Source organism: Theropithecus gelada, chromosome 1 (assembly GCF_003255815.1).
Source record: "Theropithecus gelada isolate Dixy chromosome 1, Tgel_1.0, whole genome shotgun sequence".
Classification (NCBI taxonomy): Eukaryota; Metazoa; Chordata; class Mammalia; order Primates; family Cercopithecidae; genus Theropithecus; species Theropithecus gelada.
The window spans coordinates 205,078,468-205,098,443 of NC_037668.1; the positions used below are offsets into that span (position 1 = coordinate 205,078,468).

General features: G+C 40.2%; 1 protein-coding gene across 5 annotated transcripts in view; it reads left to right on the forward strand.

Moving 5' to 3' along the window:
- GNPAT (glyceronephosphate O-acyltransferase) overlaps positions 1-19,976 on the forward strand; it is a 35,625-nt gene that overhangs the window by 1,483 nt on the left and 14,166 nt on the right. For 2 of the 5 annotated variants that reach the window (XR_003118595.1, XM_025379650.1), the window contains exons 2-4: positions 7,716-7,898; positions 16,044-16,220; positions 18,262-18,391. Coding sequence is in view for 4 of the 5 variants with exons in the window: in XM_025379650.1 (XP_025235435.1) it covers positions 7,716-7,898; positions 16,044-16,220; positions 18,262-18,391 (490 nt within the window). In the remaining variant the exon portion in view is untranslated. Of the gene's footprint in view, positions 1-7,715; positions 7,903-16,043; positions 16,221-18,261; positions 18,392-19,976 lie in introns of all 5 variants that reach the window. The other 3 variants (XM_025379659.1, XM_025379682.1, XM_025379672.1) reach the window with 3 other exon arrangements.

The following is a 19,976-nucleotide window of genomic DNA, read 5'->3' on the forward strand; positions in this document are numbered from 1 at the left end:
GCAGATCCAGCTTTTAACATGTAGCTTTTTAAGCTCTCAACTGGTTTGTGAATTGGCTGGAATTTTCATTTTGTACGTTAAAGGAAGGAGTTGGTTTTTTTTTTTTTTTTTTTTTTTTTACTTCCCCCTTCACCAACGATTCTTTAATAAGACTTGAGTCCACTTTTTCATGTAAAAAACTATGGCAGTTGGATCTGAGCATGCTGTAGTTCTGATGCTGGACAGCAACCCTCTAGTTCTCGCTACTGTTTTGTGACTGGATAACCTTTACTTCCATGGTAACCTTACTTTCTCTTAGTACTTCAGGCTGTTTTTATTTCCCCAGCTACACTGTTATTGTGTAATACTCTGATCTAAAAGTAGCATTTTAGAAACATATAAGATACTGCTGATTGCAGCAAACATTAGGAATATATACAGTATCCTACTCATTATTCTCAGTTTCTGAGATATAGAAGTTACAGATCCAGGCTCTGCCTTTAAGGGCACAAGAAGTCATAAAAGTAAACAAGTAATTACAGTTAAGTAGGATAAGGGCAATGATTGCAGCATGCATAGCGTGTTGTGGGAGTGACAAGAAAGGGCACCTGACCAGTTTGGGTACTTGGAGAAGGTTTCTAAGAAAAGGTGACATCTGAGCTGATCTTCCTTTTTTTTTTTTTTTGAGACAGTCTTGCTCTGTTGCCAGGCTGGAGAACAGTGGCTCAATCCTGGTTCACTGCAACCTCCGTCTCCAGGGCTCAAGCAATTCTCCTGCCTTAGCCTCCTGAGTAGCTGGGATTTTAGGCACACGCCACCACGCCCTGCTAATGTTTGTATTTTTAGTAAAGACAAGGACCCACTGTGTCGGCCAGGCTGGGCTTGAACTCCTGACCTCCAAGTGATCTACTCACCTCCCAAAGTGCTGGAATTACAGGCATGAGCCACTGTGCCTGGCCTGAGCTGAGTTTTTGAGCTGTGAATGGCAGATGAGGGAGAGGAAAACTGTCCTAGACATTGATGTAAGAAAACTATTCCCTTGCATATTTGGGGTTAGAATTAGTTAGTTAGGTTTGAGTGGAAGAAAGGAGACATGAGAAACAAAGTAAGGAAGTAGGCAGATTATATTTCCTGAAGAAATTTTATGTGTCGTGTTTACATATCCTTAGGGATAAAATCGTAACTTTATGGGTGATCTTAATCTTACATATGTGTGTGTGTGTGTGTGTGTGTATATACACATATATGTATACGTAAAAATAAATATGTGGTTTTTTTTTTTGAGATGGTGTCTCACTCTGTCACCCAGGCTGGAGTGTAATGGCATGATCTTGGCTCACTGCAGCCTTCACCTCCAGGGTTCAAGAGATTCTCCTGCCTCAGCATCCCAAGTAGCTGGGATTACAGCTGCCTGCCACCACACCCGGCTAATTTTTGTATTTTTAGTAAAGAAGGGGTTTCACCATGTTGGCCAGGCTGGTCTCGAACTCATGGCCTCAAGTGATCCACCTGCCTGGGCCTCCCAAAGTACATTTACATTTTTGAAAGTCTGAGAAGACTACTAGGTTTCTGGTGTGATTATCTGTATAGGTAACCTGTCTTGCCTGAGTAGAGATTGTAGGAAGAGAATCAGGTTGGGGAGGGAATCTGATGCATAAAAGTGGTGATCAGTTAGAATGCTATTGCAGTAATCCAGAAAAGTAATGAAACCTGAAGTAAGGCAGTAACAGTGAGCCCGGGAAGAAGGGAAACTGATGAATTTGTGTGATATTTATGACAGTAAATCATCAGCCTTTGGAACCATTTGAATGTGGTGGCTAAGGAAGAGAGCATAATCTGAAGTTCACTGTTGGGTTTCTACGATTTGGCAACTGGGCAGATGATGAGGCCTTTCATTGATAGGAAATATGAGGAGAGGAGCAGGTTTAGTCAGGGTAATAGAATTCAGTTTGGGGTGTGTTCAGTTTGTGATGTAAAAGAGAAATATAATGATTTTTAACTTGTGGATTATCCTGTTATGGGCCAGATACATTCCATGGTATTTGGGAGAGATCCAAGTAGAGTTAGAAATACGGTGCCAGAGCAAGAGAGGGGGTCTGGCCTAATTGTATAGATTTTTCAGCAAATAGGTTGTATCTGTAGCCATCGGTGAGCCTGAAATCATTCAGCGAGACCCTAGAATGAAAAGAAGACCGAGGATGGTAACCACTGGTGTGCCATAATCCAGATGATGACTTCGTGTTAAAGTCCAAGTGAAAGATCCAGATGCCTTACAGTATCCCACAAGACTGTACATGATCTCTTAACTGCTATTACTCTGACTTTACTAATCTTCTTGTTCACCTGTGCTTTAGCCACCCTGGCCTTCTGTTTCTCAGTCAGTAAGCATGTTCTTCCCTCAGAATGCTCATAGTCCCTTCTGTGTGGCATGCTATGTTTTCTCAGAATTTTTATTGCTGGCTGGGCCGGGCACGGTGGCTCACGCCTATAATCCCAGCACTTTGGGAGGCCGAAGTGGGTGGATCACCTGAGGTCAGGAGTTTGTGACCAGCCTGACCAACATGGAGAAACCCCATCTCTACTAAAAACACAAAATTAGCTGGGCATGGTGCTGCATGCCTATAATCCCAGCTACTCAGGAGGCTGAGGCAGGAGAATTGCTTGAACCCGGGAGGCAGAGGTTGCGATGAGCTGAGATCGTGCCATTGCACTCCAGCCTGGGCAACAAGAGTGAAACTCCATCTCAAAAAAAATAAATTAAGTATTATACAAATTTATAATTAAATAAATCCTGTTTTTAAAAAAGGTAATAAATACTGAAAACTTAGTATTTTCTCATTATTATACTGTTACCTGTGCTCTTGAGATTATTTGTCTATCATGCTGGAACGTGGAGATCCTATATAACTGTGTGCTACTGCTCATTTCTCCTCAGTTTTGCATTTGCTGGGGTCAGATTCGTAGCTTTAAATCTGCCCTGGTGGGAGCGTATATCTCACAAAAATTGACAAATGCTATAACTCAGAGCTCTCCCATATCAAGTGTTAAATGGTTAAACATTGACCAACATACTACTGGTGGTATCACTAAATGAATTTACCTTGTTTATTTGTTGTCTATCTTTCCATAAGGACATGTAGGCTCTCAGTGCAGTCCCTGCTTTCCTTCTTCATGCTGTATTCACAGCCTATAAAACAGTGCCTGGTACACTGTGAGCTCTCAGTCACTATCTGTTGAATGAATGGATCCTCCAGAGCAGTTAAAAGGGAGGTACAAGAAAGGCATATTTCACTAGCAATAGGGAGAGGCCTGCCCTACTCTAAGTAAGATGGGGGAGAGATAGTTCCACTAAGGCTTACTTGGGTTCTTCTTTGTGTTATGTTCCTGAGTGAGTAGCCATGTAAATTTACTTAGTGATAGTAAAAAATTCTCAAGCATAGTATAGGGAAGGCCAATTAATGAGCAGGAACACTCAACCCTAGCTGCACGTAGGAATCACTTGGAGTATTTTAAAAAAAGAATTCTGACAGCTAAGCAGCACTCACAGACCAAATTAATCAAAAATCTCTAGAGGTGGAACCTGGATATCAGTATTTATTTTGAAGTGCCCCTAGGTTATTTTAATGTGCAGCCTGAGTTAAAAACCACTGGATTCGGCCGGGCGCGGTGGCTCACGCCTGTAATCCCAGCACTTTGGGAGGCCGAGGCAGGTGGATCACGAGGTCAGGAGATCAAGACCATCCTGGCTAACATGGTGAAACCCCATCTCTACTAAAAATGCAAAAAATTAGCCAGGCATGGTGGCGGGTGCCTGTAGTCCCAGCCGCTCGGGAGGCTGAGGCAGGAGAATGGTGTGAACCTGGGAGGCGGAGCTTATAATGAGCCAAGATTGTGCCACTGCACTCCAGCCTGGGCAACAGAGCAAGACTCCGTCTCAAAAAAAAAAAAAAAAAAAAAAAAACAGAAAAAAACACTGGATTCGACATTGGGTAAGAGCCAGAATGGGGAGAGAGTTGAGCCTTATCCTGTGAATACCGAGGAGCCATCATCGACAGGGTTCAAAAAGTGACTTCATTCTGTAATTTATTTTTTCATTCTACAGTGACATGATTTCCTACTAGAAACTGGGAGTACAGAAATGTATAAGACATCTTATCTACCAGATAAGAAGTTCACAGTCTTGTAAGGGAGGCACCAAATACAAGTTTAATGAAGTGTTTTAGAGACCATCTTGAAAATCCAATTATTGAGGGCTCAGTAAAGACTGAAAGGAAAGGATGACCTATTCAATCTAGGTAAAGGGGAGAAGTAGAATATGGGACACAGAAGAGGTAACACAAGCTCTGGTTTATGGCTAAATATTTCCCAGGTGAACAGTGTGGAAGGAGCATTTGTAAATGCCCCTCTCAATAACTGGTACCACCGTCCACCTTGTTCTTCATGAAAAAGACTCTCTCTCTCAATCACCTCTATATCCTCAGCACATACTATGGTGTCAAGCACATAGGCATTCAAATATTTGAGAATGAATCCTATTCTGTAGAGGGAGCGATTTGAACAAAGACCTGGGAACACAGTTTGTTTAGGGAACTGCAGGTCATGACATAGCTGGACTGTTGGATTAAGAGGAATGGTCATGAGGCAGGAGGTGGGGGTCATGAAGAACCTGGGGTCATATGCTAAGACAGGTGGACTTGATGTAAATCCACCTTGCAAGTAACAGAACCATGGAAGGATTGTAGATGATCATATTTGGCAAGCTTTTTCAAAGTATACATGCCTGCTAGTTTCCCTTAGGGGTTTTTATCCTGAAGACTCCCTCGCTCCCATACGTGTCTATGTTTATGTACAGTTGACCTTTGAACAACATGGGAGTTAGGGGCACCAAACCTCTGCACAGTTGAAAATCCAGAAATAACTTTTGACTCTCCAAAAATTTCATTAGTAATAACCTACTGTTGACTTAGCTGATAACATAAGCAATTCATTAATGTTTATTTTATATTTTATATGTATTATGTACTGTATTCTTAATAAAGTATGCTAGAGAAAAGAAAATGTTACTAAGAAAATCATAAGGAAGAGAAAATATATTTACTGTTCATCAAGGGGGAGTGGATCGTCATTAATCCACTTCATCCTCGTCACTTCACATTGAGTACGCTGACGAGGAGGAGGTGGAGGAAGAGGAGGGGTTGGATTTGCCCTCTCAGGAGTGGCAGAAGCAGAAAATCCTCATACAGGCCAGGCATGATGGTTCACGCCTGTAATCCAGTGCTTTGGGAGGCCGAGTTGGGAAGTTAATTTGAGCTCAGGAGTTTGAGACCAGCTTGGGCAACATAGCGAGACCTGCATCTCTATTGAAAAAAAATTTTAATTTAAAAATCCTCGTGTAAGTGGACCTGTGCAGTTCAAATGTGTGTTAAGGGTCAACTATATATACATATACACACACACACAAACAGAGTCATATGATGCATAACAATGTTTTACTCAATATATGATGGTGGTCCCATAAGATTATAATATTGTATTTTTACTGTATCTTTTTTTGTGTTTCTTTGTGTAAATATGTACCATTGTGTTACAGTTGCTTATAGCATTCAATACAGTAACATGCTGTACAGTTTGTAACCTAGGAGCAATAGGCTAACCACTATACCATCTAGCCTAGGTATGTAGTAGGCTATACCGTCTGAGTTTGTGTAAACACACTCTATGATGTTTGCACAATGATGAAATTGCCTACCAATGCATTTCTCAGAGTGTCTTTCTGTTGTTAAGCAGTGCATGACTGTATGTGTGTATGTATGTATCCCCAGCTGATTCTGATCCTTTTCTCCTTCCACTCCCAGGACCACTAAATGGGAAGTTCTTGTTTTTAAGCCCTAAAATGATATAATGGTAGTTGGCTGCAGTCTATAGAGCTCAAACTGATACAACTATATATTTATTAATAAGAAATGTGGGATTTGAGAAAGTTTTCCAGCCTTATAAGCAAGAGTATTTAATATATTACAAGGATTGCAACTTTACATGAGAACTTCAACAGTGAAAAGACCGTTCCTTCATATAGTCTCTCTATATATGGACATAAAAATGTTCATGTTTGCATGTTTCACCTGCCACCTTTTTATAAACTCCTCATAAATGCTATTTGCTTCCACTTATATTCTTAGGCCAAATTGTGGTCTCAGTTAACATTCTGTATTTTCTTCTAGTACCTCAACATTTAGTCTTTCAGTTACTGAGTTCACTTATTGACCAATTTTGCTGTATTCCAAATACAACCAGATGTTGGAAATACAAAGAGGAAATGAACTTTCCTATCTTCAAGATAATTTCATTCTAGTAGGGAGACAGACATGCAAACAATTACAGTGTTGTCGGATACATACCATAATAGATGTAGATAGTAGGAAAAGAAGTGACAGGGAAAATAGGAGTGATTCCATCCAGGACTCTGGGAGAGATTTCATAGAAGAGTGGTGCCTAAGCCTCTAAAGCATTTAGAATGCTGCTTAACACTTTAGTGTTAGCACGTATTACAAGTGTCTTGACTCTTTGTAAGCAGTTATATGTGTTAGCTATAATTATTATTACTACTACTTTTGAAGAAAAGTACTTTTTAAAAAATTAACAATTCAGATGTCATTGGTAGCCTTGTAAAGAGCAGTTTCAGGGACTGATTGGTTAGAAGCTGAATGGCAGGGGCTGAATAAGAAATAAAAAATTTGTCACAGGCCAGGCACAATAGCTCACACCTGTAATCCCAGCACTTTGGGAGGCCAAGGCAGGAGTATTGCTTGAGCCAGGAGTTTGAGACCAGCCTGGGCAACAGAGCAAGACTGTACCTCATTAATATTATTATTATTATTATCATTTTATTTTGTAGAGATGGGGTCTTGCTACGTTGCCCAAGCTGGTCTTGAATGCCTGGCTTCAAGCAGTTCTCCTGCATCAGCCTCCCAAAGTGCTGGAATTAACATGCATGAGCCACCATGCCCAGCCAAGACTCTGTCACAAAAAAGAATTAAGAATTAGCTGGGCTTGGTGGTATGCACTTGTAATCCTAGCTACTCGAGAGGCTGAGGCAGGAGGGAGGATTGCTTTAGGAGTTCAAGGCTGTAGTGAGCTATATAATGGTGTCACTGTACTCCAGCCTGAGCAAGAGAATGAGCTCTTGTCTCAAAAAAAAAAAAAAAAAAAAAAAAAAGAAGAAAAGAAAGTTACCACAGCAATGTACTGCTCAATAGTACCTTATTGGAGCACTTGTTTCTTGAGTGATTTTTCCTTTTGTTTGCACCATATGGTTTTTTATTTTATATAATTTTTGTTTCAAATGTATGTTTTAATGTAATTTTAAAAGCTAAGCAGAGGCAAACGAAACAAGTTTGTCAGTGTGGCAGATGAAACCATGTAAAGTTGACCAGATTACTCTAGGGCTTAATGTCTCATCTTTGCTGTCTTCATTAAATTTCCCAAAGAGGTACTGGCAATGGTAGCAATCAGAAATGTAATAAAATATTATGATAAGTCAGTATCAATCTGTTGATCCTAATTTTCTTTACATCTCTTTTTCTTACTATGTGAAAATCTAACATCAGAACACTCTACTCCTTTTCATATGTCATAGAGTAAAATTTTGTCAAAGATGAAACCTTACCAATGTAGTCTTTAATCTGTCCTGATTTATTTTACAGTATGTGCTCATAACTTTCTTGCCTTATCCACAGAAGGAGCTCAAAAAGTGGGATGAGTTTGAAGATATTTTAGAAGAGAGGAGGCATGTCAGTGACTTGAAATTTGCAATGAAATGCTACACACCTCTTGTCTATAAGGGAATTACTCCATGTAAACCAACTGATATTAAATGTAGTGTTCTCAGTTCTGAAGAGATTCATTATGTCATTAAACAGGTAAGTGATTCCCTCTTCAACCATGGCCAGATTTGTTCATTGTCAGCAAGTTCTAGATTCTATAATTTATTTTGCTATCTTTAATGTATCCTTTTAGACTGAGCTGTATTCATCACATTTATCAAATACTTGTCGTATCCATATGTGTTAGCCTTTTGCTGAACACTGGACTAGAAGTCTAACAGTGAGCAAGTTGAGCATAAGTGAAATATGTCGTCTGGGCATAAGTGAAATATGTCATCTGGGCATAAGTGAAATATGATACGAGACATGCTAGTAGTGGAAGCCCAGTGTGCAGGGGCGCTCATTAATTATAGGGGCAACTCATTTGGTGTAGGGAGTCAAGGAAGTGATTTTTTTTAATGAGGCCTAAAAGATAATTAGAGATTTTGCAGGTGAATTAAGGAAAGAGTATTCAAGCCAAACAAATAACTTATTCCCGTGGTTTTCAAACCTCCACATTAGCATTACCCAGGGAGCTTTTCAAAATCCCCATATTATCCCCATGCCAATTAAATAAAATGTCAGGGAAGGAATATCAGTAGTTTTTAAAGAAGCCCAGGTGATTCCAAAGTATAGCAAAGTTTGGGAGCCACTGGCTTGTTTTAAGGACTGAAGCTGTGAAAAGACTTGTACTTTTTTCTTGGAGAAGCTGTCAGTTTTCTCTGGTAGGAGATAGGTTGAGCCTATTCCATTAAGTGCATCCAATTTTCCTCATCAATTAGCTGCTAACAACAGTGGTTCTCAACACTGGCTTCCCCTTAGAATCACCTGTAGGACTTTTGCAGAAAGTTTACTTTCACTGTACTGAAACTAGTTCAGTATGACTAGACCAAAGAGCAAAGAAGGGATGATAATAAGAAATAAGCCTGGAGGGGTAAGAAGGGTCGTGTTGTGAAGGACTTTGTAAACCACGTTGGATTGTATTTTATCCTAGTACAGTGAAAAGATGTTAAAAGGTTTCAAGATAGAGTGTGACACGATCGGCTAATGTTTTAGAAAAACCATCTGCTAAAACTTGACAGGAAGTCTGCTTGTGATGCTCTTGGAATAATCCCTTTGTGCAGTCATAGTTGCCTAGACTAGGGAGTGGTTGTAGAAACAGAGAAATGCACAGATGTAAGGGATTTGAGAGGTGGGGTCTACTTTATTTATGACCAGTTGGGTGTAGAAATGGAAGGAAAAGAAAGAATCAAGGATGATAAACCCGTTCACTGAAATAGGGAACTTAAGAGGGAACCAGTTTGGGAGGGAAACTTAAGTTCTGTTATAGCTGTGTGATTTGAAGACATCATAATGAAGGTATTTGGTGGGCAGGAGCTTCCTGATCGCTGGCCCTCCACGTCATATCACCCAGGTGCTCATATGATTATAGGCCCACAGGTGGATAAATGGATGTGTTGCAGCCGTTACTGACCTGGGGCTTGGTCCCGCCCAGATCCTCTCGTTCATAGCTTTGGGAGTATGGCATTGAATGACTGGCCTCATTTTTGCTAGCAGCAATCTCCTATTGCTCCTGCCCCCATTTTTTTCCTGGTCCGAAAATAAAATATTCCTCTTTCCTAAGAAACTCCTCTAAGGAATATGCTCTCTCCTTTTTTTTTTTTCTTTTGGTCCTCTATAAATGTCTTAAAGGAAAACAAGCGTGCATGCAACTAGTGTGTTTTTGTAAGGAGAGTGAACTCATTCAGAATTGCAGTATTCTTGCTTGATGTTGGTTACCAAAGAATGTTAACATTTAGCGCTGCCTCTTTATTCATGTAGACTGTGGCTCACTCTCATCTTCCCTGTAGACAGAACTGACTCCATTCATGTTTAAGGCCTCTCCCTGACTTTGCCTGTTACCTCCAGTTTTTTTTGAGACAGAGTCTCGCTCTGTCACCAAGGCTGGAGTGCAGTGGCGCCATCTCGGCTCACTGCAAGCTCTGCCTCCTGGGTTCATGCCATTCTCCTGCTTCAGCCTCCTGAGTAGCTGGGACTACAGGCTTTAAATTTACCTCTCATGCTCGAAGGCTGACCTGTAGAGATCTTGCTTTTTTAACTTTTAACTGGAGTTTAATCAGGTTTGTGGCCTTGGGAACGTTTTTTATCTCTGCTCTCTGTTTTCTTGATTTGGATATATGAGCTGTGCTCCTAATCCTTTGTTTTTATTGGCCTTACATATCCTGGGGAAGCTATCCAGTTTTATCTGGTTGGGCCTATTTCATAAGTGAAGTCTAGTTTCCTCATCAATTAGACGCTAACAACAGCAGTTCTTTCTTATGGAAGCACTTGGAGAACTTTTGCAAAAGTTACTATTATTGTCCACTAGGAGCTAAACTCCATGAAGGCAAGAATTCCTGTCTCTTTTTTCACTGTGGTGTTCCCAGTGCCTGACACATAGTAGACATTCAATCAATATTTGTCGAATTAGTGAATTTTTAAAATTGAGGAATTTTTAAAATTGAGGCCATGGTCCCATCTACAGAGATTCTGATTTAACTGGTCTGGGATAGGACCCAGGCATCTCTCTCTCTTTCTTCTACTTTTTTTTTTTTTAACAAAGTCTCACTCTTGTCCCCAGGCTGGAGTGCAATGGCACAATCTTGGCTCACTGCAACCTCCGCCTCCCAGGTTCAAGCAGTTCTCCTGCCTCAGCCTCTCGAGTAGCTGGGATTACAGGTGCCTGCCACCACGCCCAGCTAATTTTTGCACTTTTAGTAGAGTAGAGACAGGGTTTCACCATGTTGGCCAGGCTGGCCTCGAACTCCTGACCTCAGGTGATCCGCCCACCTTGGCCTCCCAAAGTGCTGGGATTACAGGTATAAGCCACCACGCCCAGCCTTTCTTCTGCCTTTTTTAAAGCTCCTCAATAATTCTAATGCACACGCAGGTTAAGTGTTACCGATTTAAAAGATCTTATTCAGGCCGGTGTTTCTCTGACTTGTCTGTGCTGCTGAGAAAAATCACATAAACTAGGTAGATTGGAATCGTACAAATTCATGATTAGGCAGCACAACTGGGCCTTCCATATTCCCCAGTAATTCTGTTTCCCTAGTGAATTGTTTTTCATTCTCCAAAATGACAGTTTTAGCAGCCCCACTCTCTTTGAACTTCCAACCCTGCCTCCTCCTCTTACTCTCAGCAGATGGTTTTTCTTTCTGTGTCACAAAGAAAAAATATATATATATATTTTTTGAGACAGGGTCTCACTCTGTCACCCAGGCTGGAGTGCAGTGGCGCGATCTCAGCTCACTGCAAGCCCTGCCTCCCGGGTTCACACCATTCCCCTGCCTCAACCTCCCGAGTAGCTGGGACTACAGGCGCCAGCCACCATGCCCGACTAATTTTTTTTGTATTTTTAGTAGAGACGAGGTTTCACTGTGTTAGTCAGGATGGTCTCGATCTCCTGACATCGTGATCCGCCTGCCTCGGCCTCCCAAAATGCTGGGATTGCAGTCATGAGCCACTGCCCCCAACCACAAAGAAAATTTAAACTATTATTCGTGCTCTCTCAACTTCCTGTGATCAAATCTACCGATTTACCTGCATCTAGTACTCATTATTTTCTCCTGTTAAAATAGAAGGAACCCCTTCGCCTGTTTGAGTTTAATCCCTACCCTATTCTTTTGTTCTGAATTCCACCCCCTCCCTCATCCTCAGGAACTTTGCTGTCCTATCGATTCATATTTCTTCAACTACTTCTTTGTTAGCTCTTCTCCCATCAGCATTTAGCATATTTACTTCTCTCCCAGCTTAAATAGACCTACATCCTTTAGCCCCACGCCTTCTCTAGTTACTGCCCATCTCTTTCTTCCCCTACCTCTACCTCTCTCCTCCTCTTTTAAGAAATTGATGGGGGGTTTTTTGTTTTGTTTTATTCTTTAGAGACAGGATCTCTCTGTCACCCAGGCTAGAGTACAGTGGCATGATCATAGCTCACTGTAACCTTGAACTCCTGGGCTCAAGCAGTCTTCCTGCCCTAGCCTCCTAAGTAGCTTGGACCACAGACATGTGCCAACATGCCCAGCTTTTTTTGTTTTGTTTTTTAAAATTTTTTGTAGAGACAGGATCTCGCCATGTTGCCCAGGCTGGTCTTGAACTCCTGGACTCAAAGGATCCTCCTGCCTCGGCCTCCTAAAGTGCTGGGATTATAGGTGTGAGCCACTGTACCTGGCTCAAAATTGGCCACGTTGTCCATGCTTACCATCACACTTCCTAACCCTTCATTTACTACTCAACTTGCTGGAATCTGGTTTCTCATCCACTGTCATGGCTCTTTCTGAGGTTGTAAATGACTTCCTTATGGGTAAATTCTACCTGTTTCAAAGCTATCATAGCCTTTGGCTCTTGCTCTTTCTCCTTTCTTTCCATGATACCATACCATCACCCTAAGCCCCGTATCTTTTTAATCATTCCTCACTTGCTTTTATGGGGGCTTTTCCTTTGCCTGTCTCTTTAAATGATGGAATTCATCAGGATATTATTCCAGCCTCTGGTTTTATTCTACCCAGTCACTGGGCAGTTTTATTAATTGCCAGAATTTTAAGTACCTTCCTTATGCTGACATCTCCCTATTATAATAAATCATAACATAATAAGAACATAGATAAATAATATCTATTCCTTCAGCCCAGATCTCTTTTGAGTTTCATGTGTCTGTTTTTATATGTCTACTAGAATATCCTCTTGGAAATTCCAGAGCACCTCAAGTTCAAGGTGTCTAAGTCAAACTCTTTACCCCTCCCACCCCTACCCCTGAGCCAGGTGTCTAGAGATATTACCTCCTACCCCCACCCAGTTTTCCCTGTCTCCAGGAATGGCCCCTCCACGCACTGGTTGGCCATACCACCACAAATCTGGATGCCGTCTTCAGCTTCTTGCTTTTCTTTCATATACTGTCAGTCACTAAGACTGCTGATTTGCTCTCTTAAATGTCGCTTCCTGTCTCTGTATTTCCACCTCTGCTGCCACCTAACTCAGTCTGCCTTTATCTCACAGAATACAGTAGTAACCATTGAAGGGGTCTTAGCCAAGGAAAGATGTGATTACTTTTGCATTTAAGAGATGGCTCAAGTTTGTAATGTGGAGAAGAGACTGAAGAGTCAGAAAAATGAGACAAGGAGTTAGTTATAAGACTATTGCTCATCTGTTGAGTTTTATATTAGGTTTCTATGAAGGTGTATCTTCTGGGCAAATGAAAAGGCTAATTGCACGAAATAAGAGGTCAGGTTGTCCTCTGCTCTGCTCCAGTCATGGAGAAAGCATTTCCTTCAAGCAAGCCAGCCTGTTCACCTGTGTTGTTGATCTATTCGTTTCATTCTAATTCGCAAGGGTCTTCTCTTTCCTACCCATCAGCCCTTTCCACTGGCTCAAGCTGGCACCAGGATTTTCCATCTAGGGGAAGGTCCTCCTTTGGCCATGTATTCTGCCTTATTTCCCTCTTTCCCTACTTTTCCTGCTTCTCAGAAGAGTGGGTACATGTGGTGTCTTCCTTTTCCATTCAGGTCCCAATGGTAGCAGATTGCTGAAGCTCGTCTAGTAAAGGTTACCATGGATCTCCAAGGGGCCCATTCATCTCCACGTTATCGTTTCTGTGTCTTTTATTGTTATGTTAGACACTCTTCTTCAGGATCATCTTACCTTGAATTCTGTGACATCTGGTTTTATTCTGTGACATCTCATGTTAGATGTTCCTCATTGATCTCTTTCATAAGTTCTTCTGTCTGCCCCTTCATCCCTCTTACCAGTCCCTTGATTCCTCCATTTTCCCTTGGTTCTGCCCTCTGCCTATCCAGCTGTCGTTAGGATTATCTGAGTAGCTGTTTCACCAACGTCCTTAATTCTCCTTTGTAATCTTTCCTTCCAGACTGACCAGGAAAAAAAACAGCCTGGAATCTGCCAGCTCACCTTCTCTGTTCCTATAACCAGGTGTCTGGCTGCTCCTGGGAGAGTGGGTGAGTTATACAGATCCACATTCTGCAGCCTCAGGATCCCTTCTTCCATCTGTCCCTTTTAGTCCAGTCTCAGAGACAAGGCACCTGCTCTCCTGGTCACAGCTAGCCACACCCCTGTGGTCTGGAAGCCATCCGGTCCAGCCTCTTCTGAGACCTTTGGCATGCACCTGCTACCTTTCCTCTATCTTCAGCCTTTCTCTCAGGGGGACTTCTTCTATTTGGTCTATAAACAGGTCTGAGGCTTTAACACCACCGAGCTGTATACTTAAAAATGGTTAAAACGGTATATTTCATGTTATGTGTATTTTAATGCATTTTTTTCCTTTTTTTTGTTTTTTTTTTGGAGACAGAGTCTCGTTCTCTCACCCAGGCTGGAGGCAGTGGCTCAATCTCGGCTCACTGCAAGCTCCGCCTCCCAGGTTCACATCATTCTCCTGCTTCAGCCTCCTGAGTAGCTGGGACTACAGGCGCCCGCCACCATGCCCGGCTGATTTTTTTTTCTATTTTTTAGTAGAGACGGGGTTTCACCATTTTAGCCAGGATGGTCTCGATCTCCTGACCTCGTGATCCACCTGCCTTGGTCTCCCAAAGTGCTGGGATTACAGGCGTGAGCCACTGCGCCCAGCCAACACAATTTTTTTAAAGTGGAATGCTAATTAGTAAAAACAAAAAACATAGGTCCAGGACTTTTGCGTCTCGGGAGAACATTTTTTGCTTTAATTCATATCCTCCCTTTACTTCTCATTCAAACTTTCCCATTATTCTGTGGCCAGTGTCTTAGTTCCTCAGCAGTTCATTTAGTCTTCAGTCCATTCAGTATGAGTTCTCTTCTGACTATATTTTTAAACTTTTTTTTTTTTTTTGGTACGATCATTGTTTCAGGTAACCTCTGAGTAAAACAAAGGAACATAGGTAAGAGGAAAGAGTTTATCCCAGTTCCTCACTCTTAGCCCTGTTGAACTGAGCCCCCCTAAAAAAGATAGGATATGCAGCAAGATAGAGATGGTGGTTACACAACGTTTGTGAATGTACAAAATACCACTGAATTGTTCACTTTAAAATGATTAATTTGCCTGGGCACGGTGGCTCACGCCTGTCATCCCAGCACTTTGGGAGGCCAAGATGGGTGGATAACCTGAAGTCAGGAGTTCAAGACCACCCTGACCAACATGGAGAAACCCTGTCTCTACTAAAAATACAAAATTAGCCAAGCATGGTGGCACATGCGTGTAATCCCAGCTACTCGGGAGGCTAAGACAGGAGAATCGCTTGAACCTGGGAAGCGGAGGTTGCAGTGAGCCGAGATCGCACCATTATACTCCAGCCTGGGCAACAAGAGCGAAACTCTGTCTCAGAAAAAAAAAACATTAATTTTATAGTGTGTGAATTTAACCTCAGTGGAAAAAAAAGAATAAGATACTTCTTCACTACATGTAATTGGGGTGCTAACACCCATCCTCTGAGCTTCTGAGCTCATCCTAAAGCAATGCACTCTCCTTTGGGAAGCATAAGGATTACTTATTCTACAGACTTCATTTCAAAGTGCTTGTTTGGGGGACAATGAAAATGGGCAAATCAGGGCTTCCTCAAGGATAGAAACTGACTGTCAGGCCCTTGACAGTCCTAGCACACAGCAAACATTTTGTTTCTTTACAAAAGATCTAGAGGACCATGTGAATAAAATAAGTTCCATTTTGAGATCCTTTATTTCACTAATTATCCTTTGATAGTTTGGGGCTTTGTGTGCCCATGACTTGATAGATCTGATGTAGTCTGAGTCAGTAATTTCAATGTAATCTTGTATATTACCTTGTAATAGCATTGAGCCAGCTGGTGGAGCGCTGCAGTAAAACACTGAGAGAAGTCACTATTTGCTAGGACACTAGACTATGGGCAGCAACTTATTTTAGAGAGTTTGGATGTAAACTTATTAACAAACCAAATGGAAAGGTGAGGTGTTTTCTTCACTCTAAAATGCTATCCTAGAAAGCCATTTTTCTTCTAATTTCTGGCCTTTAACCTTCTTTAAATAGGCTCATTTATCTACTATGACTGGGTTGGGAAGTTGTATCAATTTAAATTAAGAAGACACTGTATTTGAGTTATAGAAGATTAATTCATTTGGAATTCGTCATACTGGTTTGAGTAAAGCTTTCTCTCTTTTTGTTGTTGTTGTTAGAAATTATTCCTGCTTTTCCTTTCCTTTTAGCTTTCCAAGGAATCCCTTCAATCTGTGGATGTCCTCCGAGAGGAAGTTAGTGAGATTTTAGATGAAATGAGTCACAAACTGCGTCTTGGAGCCATTCGGTTTTTTGCCTTCACCCTGAGCAAAATATTTAAACAAATTTTCTCGAAGGTGTGTGTAAATGAAGAAGGTATTCAGAAAGTGAGTATTGATTGTTAAAAAAAAAAAAAAAAAAAAAAGTATCATCTTAAACAAACAAAATAAAACAGTCTCTTTTTCAACCCCTCACAATTTAAACAACTCAAGGACAGCTCACTTGGTCCATCAAAAGCCTAGGGCCTAATCATCAGGCCTCCAGTCTAGGCAGAAGAGGATGTGCATCTCTGAAGGTTGTTTTCTGTTTTTGGTTTCCCTTTAACTGCAGACCTACAGGCTTCAGACTAACTTAAGGCTTATAGACTAACTTAATGTCAGATATTCAGTAATGTTACAAAAGAAATGCAAAGAATTCCTGTATATACTTCACCTAGATTCCCTTACAGCATTTCCTTTATCCTTTTTCTAATACTCTGCTGTGTTTTTCCTGTAATTAAGGACATTATCTTATGGTACAAGTATCAAAATAAGGAAATTAACATGGATCCAATACTAGTAATACAGACCTGACTCATATTTCACCAGTTGTCCCGGTCGTGTCCTGTCTAGCCAAAGAAAATCCTAGCTCATGTGTTGCAGTAGAAATCCTAGAAAGTGTTCAACTTTCTTCTTTATCCACTTCCATATTAGACTCTTTTAATCTAAAATAATAACTTAGTATATTTGTATTTGTGTTTCATGATATTTTTTTTTTTTAAAGAACAGGCTAATTATTTTGAAGTGTGAAATGGTTTGAATTTGAGTATTTGAGTGATGTTATCTCAGTACTAGGCTCAGGTTGTGTACCTTTGCTAGGAATACCCTGGAAGCGATGCATTCTTCTCAGTGCGTCGTATCAGCAGCACATGGTGCCTGTTGGTTTCATTACTGGAGATGTTTCACTTCCATCAGTTGGTTATGGTTATGACTGCCAGGTTTCTCTGCTGTAAAGTTATTATTTTTTCCTTTATAATTAATGAATATCTTCATTAATTACATAGTGAAAAGACACTTTGAGAATGGTTAAATATCCTGTTTTGCATCATACTTTACCCTACTCGTTTTTGCACCCACTGATGATTTTTACCAGAATTAGTTATTATGTTAATGATTGCCAAATGATGACTTTTCTAATTTCATAAAGAGCTTTCCTTATGGAGATTATTTTTACTTTTTTTTTTTTTTTCCTCCTAGGAAAGCTCTTAACTTCACTTGCCTTCCTCCTCGTGCCTTTTAATATTTTGTTTTAATTCAGTCATTTACTTTCCTGTCAAATATTTCTTCTTCCTCCTGACTGTTTTCGAGATTGCTGACTTATACCCTGAATCTGTCAGAGACTGTTACAGTGTTTGGGACCAAGGGTGTTGGTGAGCCATGTCTTAAGTGATGATCACAGATTACCTGGCCTCTGTTACATTTAGATTTCAAAAAAGCAGATAACACATGGATACCAGTGAATCTTGAGGTTGATGGCCTGAGGAGTATATTTGGAAACTCAAATTATCCCTCCCAGCCGTATGATACCCATTCACCCTGGCAGTGAGTCCAGCATGTAGAGAAATACCATTCTTCTCACCTTGTCCTATGAATTTGTAGATTTTTTTTAAATCTCTCCAAGAGAAGCTTTGTTTTCTCGTACTACAACCAACCAATTCAATACAGTGGTTAACAGTTGGCTTTTTAAGTTAGTGACTTGGGTTCCATTCACAGCTCTACCATTTATTGGATGCATGACCATTTTACAAACAAGGAAGCTAAGGCTTAGACCTTGTTAATTATGTGGTATTAGACACAGCACATAAAACAACTGTATATAAAATGATGCTAATATAGTGCCCAACTAATATGTGTTAACGATCGTCACTGTTACCATTATTCTGACCCAAAAAATTTGCGTTTTTAATATTCTTGCGTTATGTGAAATTGTTTAACTAGAAACAGTACTTTTACCTTATCAGAGCAAATCGTTTATGTGTATGGTAGGAAGGCAGAAAAAGAGGATGGGTATTCCCTCTATACATAGACTTATTCTTCCGTTTTCTGATTTGAGATGTGATTTGATAACATGACAACTGAAGTTATTCAAAATGTAACATTTACTTTCAAGCTACAAAGAGCCATCCAGGAGCATCCTGTTGTTCTGCTACCTAGTCATCGAAGTTACATTGACTTCCTGATGTTGTCTTTTATTCTATACAACTATGATTTGCCTGTGCCAGTTATAGCAGCAGGAATGGGTATGTATTGCTTTTCTATTTTTTTAACTGTAAAAATTAAAAAGTTCACTGGCATATTCTAGCAGTACTGAGGTATTTGAACATGATGATGAAAATAGCCTCTCCTCCCTTCTTCTAGTCCTAGCACCGAACAACTTGAGTTATGTCCTTCGTCCTGTGCTTCACTGTGCCTGAACAGACATCTGCAGTTCATGCACACAGGGTTCTTTAGTGTAGGCTTTACAAATGATACTGTACTACTTACAGGTATTACCTGCCTTTTGCTTTTTTTATTTGGTAATATATTAATGGCTACCTCTCTAGGCAATAAATAGATCTAACTTTTTTAAGTTTATTTTTAATTGTGATAAAATACATATAATATCAAATTTACCATCTAAGTCATCTTCAAAAATACAGTTCAGTGGCATTAAGTACATTTACATTGTTATGCAGCTATCAACACCTTCCATCTCCAGAACTCTTCATCTTGCAAAACTGAAATGGTACCCATTAAACACACTTCCCATTCTATCCTCTGCCTGACTCTGGGCAATCAGCATTCTACTTTCTGTCTCTATGAACTTAACTACTGTAGATATTTGATAGACGTGAAATCATACAGTACTTGTCCTTTCGTGACTGGCATATTTCACTTAACAGAATGCCCTCAAGGTTCATCCGTGTTACAGCATGTGTCAGAATTTCCTTCCTTTTTGAAGTTGGAAACGCATCTGCTCAAGACCCTGCTCTCCATTTTTTTACATATATACCAAAAATGGTATATATAGAATTGCTAGGTCTTGTGGTAATTTTTTTCATTTTTTGAGGAACCACCATACTGTCTTCCGTAGCAGCTGCACCGTTTTACATTCCCACCAACAGTGCACAAGAGTTCCATTTTTCTACATCCTTGCCAACACCTGTTATTTTCTGATATATTTTATAATAATTTTAATGAGTGTAAAGCGGTATCTCATTGTAGTTTTGATTTGCATTTCCCTAATGATTAGTGATGCTGAGCGTCTTTTTCGTGTGCTTATTGGCCATTTGTATATCTTTGGGGAAATGTCTATTCAAGTCCTTTGCCTATTTTTTAATTAGGTTGTTTGCGGGTTTTTTAGTTGAGTTGTAGGAATTGTTTCTACATCCTGGATATTTACCCTTATCAGACAGATGATTTGCAAATATTGTCTTCCATTTCATGGGTTACCTTTTCACTCTGTTGATTGTGTTATTTGATGCATGGAAGTTTTTAGTTTTGATATAGTCTAATTGATCTATTTGTTTCTTTGGTTCCCGGTGCTTTTGGTATCAGATCCAAGAAATCATTGCCAAATCCAAGATCATGAAGCTTTTCCCTTATGTTTTCTCCTACGAGTTTTATGGTTTCAGGTCTTAAATTAAGGTCTTTGGTTTTTTTGAGTTAATTTTTGTATACGGTATAAGTTAAGGGTCTAACTTCATGTCTAACATTAATTTTAATAGCTGTATATAATATTCAGCAATGTGGATATTTCATAATTTAGTAGTTTTGCTGTTATAAACAATGTCATAATATATTTTTATATTAGTGCTTTTTTTTTTTTTTTTTTTTTTTTTTTTT